This window comes from Ranitomeya imitator, chromosome 10 (assembly GCF_032444005.1).
Source record: "Ranitomeya imitator isolate aRanImi1 chromosome 10, aRanImi1.pri, whole genome shotgun sequence".
Taxonomy (NCBI): domain Eukaryota; kingdom Metazoa; phylum Chordata; class Amphibia; order Anura; family Dendrobatidae; genus Ranitomeya; species Ranitomeya imitator.
In genome coordinates, this window is record NC_091291.1 from 94,301,310 (window position 1) to 94,315,064 (window position 13,755).

The 13,755-nt window shown below is 44.9% G+C and overlaps 1 protein-coding gene across 1 annotated transcript in view; it reads right to left on the reverse strand.

The window, feature by feature from the left end:
- The window catches only part of TTC34 (tetratricopeptide repeat domain 34), a 200,018-nt gene extending 192,300 nt beyond the window's left edge, over positions 1-7,718 (reverse strand). Inside the window, exons 1-2 of the mRNA XM_069741241.1 lie at positions 6,045-7,718; positions 3,391-3,616 (exon numbers count right to left, since the gene is read on the reverse strand). Coding sequence (XP_069597342.1) covers positions 3,391-3,616; positions 6,045-7,648 — 1,830 coding nt within the window. The 5' untranslated portion in view covers positions 7,649-7,718. The remainder of the gene's footprint in view (positions 1-3,390; positions 3,617-6,044) is intronic.
- Positions 7,719-13,755: the final 6,037 nt, after the last annotated feature.

Below are 13,755 nucleotides of genomic sequence, written 5' to 3' on the forward strand. Positions count from 1 at the left end.
ACGTGACTGAACTACGTGGCACTATGATTGACAGAACTTGTTTAGTAAATGTAACTGAACTACGTGGCACTGTAACTGACATAACTTGTTCAGCAAATGTGAGTGAACTATGTCACACTGTGACTGACAGAACTTGTTCAGTAAACGTGACTGAACTACGTGGCACTGTGACTGACAGAACTTGTTCAGTAAACGTGACTGAACTACGTGGCACTGTGACTGACAGAACTTGTTCAGCAAATGTGAGTGAACTATGTCACACTGTGACTGACAGAACTTGTTCAGTAAACGTGACTGAACTACGTGGCACTGTGACTGACAGAACTTGTTCAGTAAACGTGACTGAACTACGTGGCACTGTGACTTACAGAAATTGGTCAGTAAACGTGACTGAACTACGTGGCACTGTGACTGACAGAACTTGTTCAGTAACTATGACTGAACTACGTGGCACTGTGACTGACAGAACTTGTTTAGTAAATGTAACTGAACTACGTGGCACTGACTGACAGAACTTGTTCAGTAACGTAACTAAACTACGTGGCACTGTGACTGACAGAACTTGTTCAGCAAACGTGACTGAACTACGTGGCACTGTGACTGACAGAACGTGTTCAGTGAACGTGAGTGAACTATGTCGCACTGTGACTGACAGAACTTGTACAGTTAACGAGAGTGGACTACGTTGCACTGTGACTGACAGAACTTGTTCAGCAAATGTGAGTGAACTACGTCACACTGTGACTGACAGAACTTATTCAGTAAACGTGACTGAACTACGTGGCACTGTGACTGACAGAACGTGTTCAGTGAACGTGAGTGAACTATGTCGCACTGTGACTGACAGAACTTGTACAGTTAACGAGAGTGGACTACGTTGCACTGTGACTGACAGAACTTGTTCAGCAAATGTGAGTGAACTACGTCACACTGTGACTGACAGAACTTATTCAGTAAACGTGACTGAACTACGTGGCACTGTGACTGACAGAACTTGTTCAGCAAACATGACTGAACTACGTGGCACTGTGACTGACAGAACTTGTTCAGTAAACGTGAGTGAACTATGTCGCTCTGTGACTGACAGAACTTGTTCAGTAAACGTGACTGAACTACTGCCGGACTGCGCCTGTTGCTGATTGGTCACGGGCGGCTGGCATGACCAATCAGCGACGCGAGATTTCCATTACAGACAAACAGACAGAATTAGACAATTATATAGTAGATGGAGCTGTGCACAGTATGTCTGTTTTTTTATGCACCATGTTTCTGCAAAAAAAATCACATTTTTTTAATGGAGTCACAGGTTAAAATCACTGATTCAGGTGTAAGGGTAATTGAAAATCAAGGATAGCACATGGATACCATCCATGTAAAATCGTTGTGCTGTTTAATTTTACCATTGTCCAATCAAAACGGTGCCAAAAAAATTCAGAGTTTCCTGAGGATGTTTCCATTTGAAAAACTCATCAATTATGAGTGCCCCCCGAAAAAATGAGACTGAAAAAAAATGAAAAGAAAAAAAAAATATAAAACTTTGTGTGAACATGGCCTGAATGTTCTATTTCTTTCAGACTGCAATGGCCTTTGCAGTGCTGATTTCTAGGATGATGTGGAAAATATGTACTGTACATGAATAAATAGCTAAAACTAATAGGAAAAAAACACACTGTAGGATATAAGTTGACAGAGCAAGGGCATAACAACCAGACCCATGCAAGAGGGGAGTCCACCAACGTCAGCACCTATTTCAGCTGGATGTACGTCCGAGGAAGCACATCCAGCTGAAGTGTATTGCACTGCAGAGACCCGCTGGGTCCCTGCACTGTAATAAACACCTCCAGCCAATTACAGGCCAGCAGCACACATTGACATGCCTGTCTTGGAAAAGAGCAGAATAGACATCTTGCATGGAAGGAGCCAGATTAAGGGTCATTATACCAGGTTGGGGCTTAAAATGGGGCTCAATATGGGGTTCACTATGCCAGGAAAGAACCCAGGATAGTGGTTATTACGCCAGGAAAGAGCCAAGGATGGAGGCCCAGGATGTTGGTTATTTTGCCCAGATGGGGGTCAATATACTAGGATGGGACCCATGATGGGGGCATAATATCAGGAAGAGGCCTAGTACAGGTGACATTATAAGAGGAAGAGGAACAGGATGAGGACATTATGCCAGGAAGGGGTCTAGGATGAGGGACATTATTACAGTATGGTGCCTGGATGGAAACAGTATTAAATGGAGGGTGAACACGTATGCCTTTAAAGGATGTACAGCAATACAAAGGTTCATACATCTGACCAACATGGAAGTGGGGGTCCAGAACCAAATTGTACATTGGGGCTCATGGGACTCTAGTACCACCACCGGAAAAGAGCATGGCACAGGGATACCCTCCTTTGTGAGTTTTGTGTCCCTGCGCCATGTTTGCCCCTCAGACTCTGCTCCACGGGTGGACATACCATTGCGGCCCAAGAGGTTAAGGGGCCCTCTTTCACCCCCAAAGTAGCTATTAGCCTCTCTCACAGACAGATTATTGGACTTCAAAAGGTCTGTATAGAGTTTTTGATCAGGGGCCCTCTTCTGTCTATATCCGCCACAACTCTGTACTATAGTCGAGTATCCCACATATAACAGTACTAAGAGAATTCATCAATAACATGACAGAGGGTGAGGCATCTCCCTGCACTTGGGTCATGTACTGTGTGTATAGCTGGTAAGATCTCAGAAATTTCACATCACAATATCACAATTCATTAACACTAGAAGTCTCAGAGAGGGGTCATTTAACATTTCTACCGTTGGAATCTTTGGAGCTCGAAATTTCTGGGACTTCTTAAAACCAACATTCAGCAGCTCAGAAAATGTGGGATTCCAGGCCTTATTTGTAACCTTAATTTGTATGATAATTGGAAGGTTGAAAGAACAGAAGATCTGGGATAAAGAGATTCTACTAGTTTAAATGTTACAATGAAATTTTATGCAAGTATTTTATTTTAACTATTTTATATTTTCTATCTTTCCGAAAACATTTCCTCTTCTTTTCTAAGACAAAGGAATAACTCCTGAAATTGGATGGTAGGATAATAAATCCTCTTAATTTCAGACTAAATGAATGGTTTAATAATAACAATGCCGTCAGTGGAATAATGTAATAGAACCATGCTGACACCTGCTGGTAAAAAGCTAGGCGTGCGTACAGACATATCAGGGTTGGGAGGAATAACTGTTGGCCAAATCTAAAATAAACGATTTGCTTTTCTTTCAAGAAAATTTCGTTTTTTAAAAATCAAAAACAAAAACTACCTCTTTTTAAAAAGGATTTTATGCTAAATATATATATATATTTTTTCCATTTATGTCAATGTATTTTTTTTTCAATGCATTACCTGATTTCCATCGTAAATGAAACCTTTTTTGAACTGTAGCAACGCCAATCTGGCCAGGACTGGAGATCTTTGAGAACTGCTGTTCAAGGCCAATGAAAGCATCTTATGAGCTTCTTCAATGCAGTCCATTTGGTAGAGAGCATCTGTGCACAGTATCCGACACACGTCATCAGTGGGATCCAACATCATTAGAAGACTGGCTAGCTGGTGCACGCCCGAGACATCACTGGGGAGAGATTGTCAAAAAGAATATGAGAATGAATGGTAGCAGCTATTCATGCTGCCCGTACCATGGGTAGCATGAACCAGTGCCTGGCTGCATGGCAGACAAATATAGTTCTCTCTGAAATTCCCTCCTGTTTCAGAGAAAATGTGGTGTGAAGATCTGATTGGGGACAATAGACAGAGATGAGGCTTTTCCCAGCACCTCTGTAGGTGTTTGACAGGTCTCTTGATATGGAAGATCACCTGGAGTGGTACCGAGAGAAGCCAACTGAATGCAGCACTGGACTAGTCTCTTCTCTTGCTATGGTTAGTCACCGAATACTCAAAATACATTTTCTCGAAAACATCAGAGCATTTCAGAGAAAAATGCACGTGGTTGCAATTGTGCCATCAAGCTCTGATTCATGCTGAATGTAGCTTTGGCAGCATAAATCATCTGACAGGCTCTCGTTAAAGGGAACCTGTCACCTGAATTTGGCGGGCTCTGTTAACGGTCCGATGGGCGTTGTTTTCTCTCCTTTCATGCACCCCATCCTTTCCTGCTGGCCGCAATATTATCTTGAATATGAGTCTGTTTCCTCCATAGTTCATGCGTGCGCAAAGTAATCTTGCCTTGTGCACGCGCAGTATGCTTTGCCAAACTGCGGGCAAAGCCGAAAAGCATTAGTGCGCATGCGCCGGCGCACTATGTCCCGGAAGTATTTTGCTGTGTTCCGCGACATAGTGCGCCGGCGCATGCGCACTAATGCTTTTCAGCTTTGCCCGCACTTGGGCAAAGCATACTGCGCGTGCGCAAGGCAAGATTGCTTTGCGCACGCGTGAACTACAGAGGAAACAGACTCATATTCAAGATAATATTGCGGCCAGTGGGAAAGGAAGGGGTGCATGAAAGGAGAGAAAACACCGCCCATCGGACCGGACAGAGAGCCCGCAAAATTCAGGTGACACAGTCCCTTTAAGGTGATATGTGATAGCAAACCAAAATGTTGTTATACCATAGTCTGCTGTTTTCTGTTATCAACTATGTAAAGGTACCTTCACACTAAGCGACGCTGCAGCGATACCGACAACGATGTCGATCGCTGCAGCATCGCTGTTTGGTCGCTGGAGAGCTGTCACACAGACAGCTCTCCAGCGACCAACGATCCCGAGGTCCCCGGTAACCAGGGTAAACATTGGGTTACTAAGCGCAGGGCCGCGCTTAGTAACCCGATGTTTACCATGGTTACCAGCGTAAATGTTAAAAAAACAAACACTACATACTTACCTTCAGCTGTCTGTCCTCCGGCGCTCTGCTTTCCTCTGCACTGTCAGCGCCGGTCAGCCGGAAAGCAGAGCGGTGACGTCACCGCTGTGCTTTCCGGCTGGCCGGCGCTGACACAGGATGCAGGAGGAGTGCAGAGAAGCAGAGCGCCGGGGACAGACAGCTGAAGGTAAGTATGTAGTGTTTGTTTTTTTAACGTTTACGCTGGTAACCAGGGTAAACATCGGGTTACTAAGCGCGGCCCTGCGCTTAGTAACCCGATGTTTACCCTGGTTACCAGTGAAGACATCGCTGGATTGGCGTCACACATGCCGATCCAGCGATGTCAGCGGGAGATCCAGCGACAAAATAAAGTTCTGGACTTTCCTCAGCGACCAACGATCTCCCAGCAGGGGCCTGATCGTTGGTCGCTGTCACACATAACGATTTCCTTAACGATATCGTTGCTACGTCACAAAAAGCAACGATATCGTTAACGATATCGTTATGTGTGAAGGTACCTTAAGGGTTGGGAAAAGCCTTGCTCTAGTGTTTTTTAATAAGATGACTGATAATGACATTTAATATGCAAATTGCCTCTTCAAAGAGGAAGAGGTCTTGCACTCTATAGCGACACCTGTTGGAAGCAGCAATCCTACAAGTCACTATTGACCCTTTAACGAGCCGTGAAATGTGACTTAGGACGAAAGCCAAATCAGAACCTCAAGTGTCCCTAATTGCCACAATTCACTTGAATGCTGCAATACCAGACACAGCCTTAAGAAAGGAGAAGTACTGTTTTTGAAAAAAAAAACAACAAATACTGACTCATACAACTCCATTCAATGGCATGAAATTGAATTGATCTCATTGATTGGCATGTCAATCATCATCACATCAGTGGGTCAAGCCACTTATCTATGTTAGAGATAACTAGTTCCTGGCTACACATTGAATGATTATATACATAGGGGTAATTTGAAGCTTTGTGACCCCAGTGCAAAATGCAAAACAGGGCCCCAATCTTCCATGTGCCATTTATAATGCTGGGGTCTTCTTATGTGGCAAAGAAGGCTTTGACCTCATCTTTAGGAACCACAAACTGGATGCTGCTGCTATCAATGCAACCCCTAAGGTTATCAACCGGATTGTACATAACACTTAAGTATGTATACATAGCAATTACCATTCTTGTGAGGAGTTGTCATCCTGCTCAACTGTCTTATTTTTGTTCGTTAGTCCTTGTTCATTAGTACTGGAAAAGGTTCTGTGCAGCATCTTCTCACCTTCTTCCTGTAGGACCTTGTAAAGAAGGCCTCTTTGGTTCCAGGGCACATAGGTCTTAATAGTCAGTAAAGTCTCGTCTAATTTTAGCTTGCAGGCGGTAACATAGTCAAGAGATGTCAGAAAGCAGCTTCCACTTATCATCCGGATCAATCCTCTCCCACAAAGAGCCCTCACACAACTAGAAGGATGTGGCGAGTCGTCTTCTATAATCTTCTGAAAGTCCTTCAAGGCTTGTTGATGTTCATTGCTGTGGAAGTGACAGAAGCCTTGTAGAACATATAAGGTGTTTTGATAAGTCTTCTTCTCAGAGTTGATCAACTGGTTGCAAATGTCCAGACAGGTCCGGAAATCTCCAGAAAGGAGTTTGCAGTCTGCTAGACGTACGTTCATTTCCCGCCTACTTTCAGTAGAGCATTGGATTAAAAACTCAAGAGCCTGAATTATGGGTAAGAGAAGTTCTGTACCAGCATCTGATCTGAGCTCTGGCCGAGCACGTATGGCTTCTCTGAAGTCTCCAAAATCCATTTCAATGCAAGTCTTGGACCGTTCCATCACTCTAGCGATGTCTGGACTAGAGAAGATCTCCATAAACCGTCTTCTGGCATGACTAGGGCTGATTCTGAAAGCTTCTGCTAAGTCCTGCACCATTTCTTTAGTACGGCAACCTAAAGAGTAGTATGCTGCCGCTCGATCAACCAACAACCAAGAAATCTTTTCCTCCTTAAGTTTAGTCTCCAACGATAAGGCCTCAATGGCCCTGGAATATACAGCTATACACTCTTCAAACTTACATTCCTCAAATAAATAAGCAGCTTGGGTTTTACATATCTGGAGGTCGTCAGGAGACAAGGCAGCTAGAAAACTATAACAGTCATGAAGCAAGACTTTCATGTTGTCCTCTGCATTATTGTTCTCGTAAGAGGAGATGTATCTCTGGAAGGCATTGATTATTTGGGGCAGGTGGTCTCTTTGCTTAGTGCATATGTATTGCCTAGCTTTCTCATTGTACTTTGCAAAGACTTGTACATAGTCAACCACTCCATTTCTTGAATGAGTCTGAGACAAGATCCATGCAAGACCTCTGGTCAACAAAAGTTCTAGAGAGTGATGTGGATAAGTATTCAGTAAAGAGTTACATCTCATTACCACATCCTCATAGCGTCCACTTTTAATGAAAGTACCCATTTTGAATAAGGTAGCAGCAAAATTATTTGGATAGAGCATGGAAAGAAAGACTGCTGCTATTCCTGGGTTCAGAGAGACAATGGCCATACCATCACATTTTATTTTTGGTATTTCACTTTCTCCTAGACACCAATTCTCCAAAGTTGTAACTACAGAATGATACTGTCCATCATCCAGAGACTTTACTCTTTGTAGAGCAATGGGTGCATTACAGCTAAACGCTGCCATATAGAATGCCGAGGCTAAGAAGTGTTCGTCATTAAGAAGATGCTGGTAGGCTTCACGGCACAATCGACTTGGGACATCTTGGCCAGACATCTTTTTTCCTTGATGGCTACACAGGTGTTTTGAAATCGGTTTTCAACGTCTTCATCTTCTGCTACGGTATCTAATTCCAAAAAGAAGGAAAAAAAGTCATTTTCTTTTCATCATATAGATGCAGTTGTGTCAGTCTTAAAAAAAAAAATGCACCACCATTACATGTGAACACAGTCTTAGACCTCATTCAGACTACATACGAGAAAAACAGACTGATTACTTTGATCAGACTGTAGTTTGAGTGTCATCCTTTTTTCTCATTCACAAAGGGAAAAAAAATGCTTCACCTTATACTATGTGACAGTCCGTGAAAAATCAAACTGCAGTCGGATGGCAACCGAATGCTGTTCTATTTTTTTCATAGAGACAAATATTGCTAATTTTGATTCTCAGATCAAAATCTGTTGTGTTTCGATGATTTTTCGTGGACCAGTTGGTCCGCGAAAAATACTGGACATGTGAATGAACTCATAGACTGTCACCAGTACAAGTGCTATCCATGAAAATCAAAATAGCAGTCGTCGGTGAAAATTGGCCATGTGAATGAGGCTTTAAGTTTAGGTTTAGATGACTGTTGTACAAAATCCGGGTCTCTTCAGGCGGTTGTTGTAAAAAAATGTCTGCAAATTGTGGCTGTGACTATTAGTCAACTTTAAGGGTGGATCCAAGAGCCTACTGCTACATTTTGGACCATATGCTGTACATATTGGTGAGTATTATGGCTTTGTGAGGTCTGTTGATCACAGGAATACTATCCTGACTGTAGAATATACCTGTCTGAATGAGGCCAGATTTTCCCAGACATCAGCATAAACTTTGATAGTATTAAAACTGAAATGCTTCAGCGCTGCTCGCAGTCCTTCAATTCTATCCTCTTTGATCATAAACTCTGATTAAAGTTCTTTAAGGCATCCTTCACTTTCAATCACTACCTTTTTAGCAGGAGCTCAAAGATGCCAACCACACTTTCAGTCTTCAGTCAGATGTAAGGCAGACACATTGTAACATCTGCATTACAGCTGGAAGACCTGTATATTAGCTCATATCATACATCATGCCAATGAAAGGGAATTTAATTCATGATGCTTGGACCATGGGGAGCATGAATCAGACACTGGCAGCTGTGTATCACTGCGACAATTCAGAAAAAAAACTAATTTTATAATGTCGATCCAGCGACTGTGTCCTGGATGACTAATCCAAGGCCGATTCCCAGTGGCTTCTCCCCACCTCCGCTCTCTTTGATTTTTCAGTCATATGGAATGGGGCAAGGAAAAGTTGATGGAGACTGGCCTCAAACTAGTATAATCCGTGGCCATTTTTCTCTGAAATGCCACAGCAATAAACAGCTGCAACACAGGAGACAGTGTCTGATTCATGCTGCCTATGGTACGGGCAGCATGTATCAGTTGATAGATTCACTTTAGAGCATGGGTGTCAAACTTGTTTTCACTGATGGTCACATTAGCACTATGGTTGACTTCAAAGGGCCACTTGTAATTATAAGGGCTCATGCAGACGTCCGTGCAACATAGTTCAAGCATGGACTGCAATGTACAGTCTGACCAGGGGCTATAAGACAACTGTCTCTAGGTAGAAGGGCTATAAGAAAGCTGTTCCTGGGTAATAGGGCTATAAGGCAGCTGTTCCTGAGTAGTAGAGCTATAAGAGATGTTCCTAGATAATAGGGCTAAGAGAGCTGTTCCTTTGTGGTAGGACTATGAGAGCTGTTCCTGGGTAGTAGGCATAAGAGAGTTGTTCCTGGGTAGTAGGGATAGAAGAGCTGTCCCTGGGTAGAAGAGCTAAGAGAGCTGTCTCTAGGTAATAAGGCTGAGAGAGCTTTTCTTTGATAGTATTGTGGCACCCCCAAAGGTCCAGTCACCACCGAGGTACTGCATCTCAACCAGAGGTTGATACCCCAACTCTCTGGTAAGGAGGGGACACTGCACAGAACCTTAACACTAGCACTCAACACCAGACCTCCTCAGGCCAGGGAGGGATCAGGTAGAAGGTGTGGGTGGAGAGTGAGGAGTGGTCAGGGGAGACAGGAGGGAGGAGTTGAGGAGTCTGTGAGGAGAGCCAGAGCTGAGCAGACGTGGGAGTCTGCAGCTCCTGTGAGTGGAAGGAAAGAAAAGAAAGGAAGCTCCCAGGAAGTAGAAGAAAGGGTTTCAGGGGCACGGGAAGTGTGGAAGCCACCCATAGGGCCCGCATCCAGGCTGAGCAGCGTGAGGTTGGAGGGTCCAGGTTGCAGAGAGGGAAAATGGCCCCTGATCTAGTGGAAGGACTGCAAGACTTTACTAGAAACCCAGAGGCTGTGGCGTCTTTAAGACCCACAGCCACATCCACCCAGAAAAAGCTAAAAAGGCAGCCAGATAGAACCCAGGGAACTCAGAGGACATCTCCTGATCAGGTTTGTGGTTGCTGGTTCCCCTTACATCTCCTCCCTCATTTCTGTCTATCGGCCTAACCGACCTCTGCGCTCTGCAAATGACTTTCAACTAACCTCTGTGCTAATCCGTACCTCCCACTCCCGACTCCAAGACTTCTCCCGTGCTGCGCCAATCCTCTGGAATGCTCTACCCCAAGATACTAGGACCATCCACAATTTGCATAGTTTTAGGCGCTCGCTCAAAACACATTTGTTCAGAGCGGCCTATCACGTTCACTAATCAAAGTCATTTAATGTTTGTGTGTGTGTGCAGCCCATTCACTATCTCCATCTATCCCCCACCCCCTGAAGATGGCTGGACCATCATTGTAAATACATCATTGTAAATACACACCTGTACCTTGTATCTCCCCCTCCTCATTGTAGATTGTAAGCTCTCACGAGCAGGGTCATCTTATTTTGCTTTAATTATTGTATTGTTAAAACGTTGTTACTTATGACTTTTGTGTTTGAAACTGTTAAACTGTAAAGCGCTGCAGAATATGTTGGTGCTATATAAATAAAGATTATTATTATTATTATTGCTGGATTAGGACATTGTGGGTGAGATGCTGGTGGAATGGCCAGGAAAGGCTTATAAAAGGGGATTCTGGGTTGGAACCCTGAGTTGCTGGAGAGTTTGCTGGGCCACACTACTGAAGGACACAGCACCCGGCTGGGGCACCGTACCACCTGAACTGTGAGTAAACTGCAAATACCTTATCTGGCTGTGTCCTTCCAGTTATTTCCTGAGATGCCTGCCCAGCACCACCACCACCACTAACAGAACTTTACAACACCCCCTCTTTGGGCTGCCCTGGGAACTAAGCTCTATTGTGGGTAGCTGTACCAACTCTGCTGCAATATTATCAAACCCAGTGGTCCCCTTTAAGCAGCGTTGACTATCCCCGGCTAAGTACCATAGGTGGCGTCATGAACATTTCCTCTTTATCCTCCCATAGTTTGTAAGCTTGCGAGCAGGGCCCTCACTCCTCCTGGTATCTGTTTTGAACTGTATTTCTGTTATGATGTAATGTTTATTGTCTGTACAAGTCCCCTCTATAATTTGTAAAGCGCTGCGGAATATGTTGGCGCTATATAAATAAAATTATTATTATTATTATTATTACAAACTTTATTCCCATTTACCATCTTTTATTATTTTCATTTCACCACCCCTTTAATTGGATGACCAGCGCCACGGACCGAGTCACTGCTGACATGACCTTCCCCTTTAAGAACTGTGTCTGGCCCAGTACCAATTATCCCATGGCCCTATGGGGTGCACCAGTATGGCTAAGAAAGCTTTCCCTGGGTAGAAGGGCTAAGAGAGCTGTCCCTGGGTAGAAGAGCCAAGAGAGCTGACCCTGGGTAGAAGGGCTAAAGAGCTGTCCCTAGGTAGAAGGGCTAAGGGAGATGTCGATGGGTAGAAGGGCTAAGGGAGCTGTCCATGGGTAGAAGGGCTAAGGGAGCTGTCCCTGGGTAGAAGGGCTAAGAGAGCTGTCCCTGGGTAGAAGGGCTAAAGAGCTGTCCCTGGGTAGAAGGGCTAAAGAGCTGTCTATGGGAAGAAGGGCTAAGGGAGCTGTCCATGGGTAGAAGGGCTAAGGGAGCTGTCCATGGGTAGAAGGGCTAAGAGAGCTGTCCCTGGGTAGAAGGGCTAAAAAGCTGTCCCTGGATAGAAGGGCTAAGGGAGCTGTCCATGGGTAGAAGGGCTGAGAGAGCTGTCCCTGGATAGAAGGGCTAAGAGAGCTATCCCTGGATAGAAGGGCTAAGAGAGCTGTCCCTGGGTAGAAGGGCTAAGAGAGCTGTCCCTGTTTAGAAGGGCTAAAGAGCTGTCCCTGGGTAGAAGAGCTAAGGGCGCTGTCCCTGGGTAGAAGGGCTAAGAGAGCTGTCCCTGAGTAGAAGGGCTAAAGAGCTGTCCCTGAGTAGAAGGGCTAAAGAGCGGTCCTTGGGTAGAAGGGCTAAGAGAGCTGTCCCTGGGTAGAAGAGCTAAAGAGCTGTTCCTGGGTAGAAGGGCTAAAGAGCTGTCCCTGGGTAGAAGGGCTAAAAAGCTGTCCCTGGATAGAAGGGCTAAGGGAGCTGTCCATGGGTAGAAGGGCTAAGAGAGCTGTCCCTGGATAGAAGGGCTAAGAGAGCTATCCCTGGATAGAAGGGCTAAGAGAGCTGTCCCTGGGTAGAAGGGCTAAGAGAGCTGTCCCTGTTTAGAAGGGCTAAGAGAGCTGTCCCTGAGTAGAAGGGCTAAAGAGCTGTCCCTGGGTAGAATGGCTAAAGAGCTGTCCCTGGGTAGAAGGGCTAAGAGAGCTGTCCCTGGGTAGAAGGGCTAAAGAGCTGTCCCTGGGTAGAAGAGCTAAGGGAGCTGTCCCTGGGTAGAAGGGCTAAAGAGCTATCCCTGGGTAGAAGGGCTAAAGAGCTGTCCCTGGGTAGAAGGGCTAAAGAGCTATCTCTGGGTACAAGGGCTAAGGGAGCTGTCCCTGGGTAGAAGGGCTAAAGAGCTGTCCCTGGGTAGAAGGGCTAAGAGAGCTGTCCCTGGGTAGAAGGGCTAAAGAGCTGTCCCTGGGTAGAAGGGCTAAAGAGCTGTCTCTGGGTAGGAGGACTAATGGAGCTGTCCATGGGTAGAAGGGCTACAGGAGCTGTCCCTGGGTAGAAGAGCTAAAGAGCTGTCCCTGGGTAGAAGGGCTAAAGAGCTGTCCCTGGGTAGAAGGGCTAAGGGAGCTGTCCATGGGTAGAAGGGCTAATAGAGCCATCCTGGTAGTAGGGCTAAGAGAGCTATCCCTGAATAGTAGGGCTAAAATGGCTGTCACTGGATAGTAGGGCTAAGAGAGCTGTCCCTGGATAATGGGTCAAAGAGAGCTGTCCCTTAGTAGTAGGTCTAAGAGCACTTTCTCTGAATAGTAGGGCTAATAGAGTTCTCTCTGTGTAGTAGAGCTAAGAGAGCTGTACCATACCTCAGAGATCAAGATGGACTGCTCCAATGCTAAATATTGGCTGAATCTGCTCCGGTTCAAAAATGGAGCCACACAAATGTGCTGTCTGACTGTGTTCTATGTGTTCACTTTTAGTGCTGCTGAGAAAGGAAAAGGTTGTGTAGCAGTCGTCATCTGATGAAGTAGATACAGATATGGAAGACAATGAAGCACCAGAGGTACTGCCATAATAATAATCTTTCTTTTTATATAGCGCTAACATATACTGCAGCGCTTTACAGACATTATCATCGCTGTCCCTGTCTCACAATCTAAATTCTGTATCAGTATGTCTTTGGAATGTGGGAGGAAACCCACGCAAACACAGAGAGAGCATACAAACTCTCTTTGCAGATGTTGTCCTTGGTGGGATTAGAACCTAGGACGCCAGCGCTGCAAGGCTGCTGTGCTAACCACTGAGCCACCGTGCTACCCATCAGCAAAATAAGCCAAAAGAGGAAAAGTCAATGTAGTACATGACAGTCAAGGTATGAGAATGACTTATGATGCTGTAGCATGAGGAGTAACTCTGATGGAAGAATATAACAACTTGCACAAAACATTTGAAGAACAGAATTTCTTCTGCTGGTAGTCAATGAGTATCGAGAACGAAATGAAGATGGAACAAAACCACTCATGGACTACACATAATAAGTGACGCTATCACCCAAGTATTTAACTGTCAGGCAACAAAAGTAACTGTTTTTGTTGTGAAA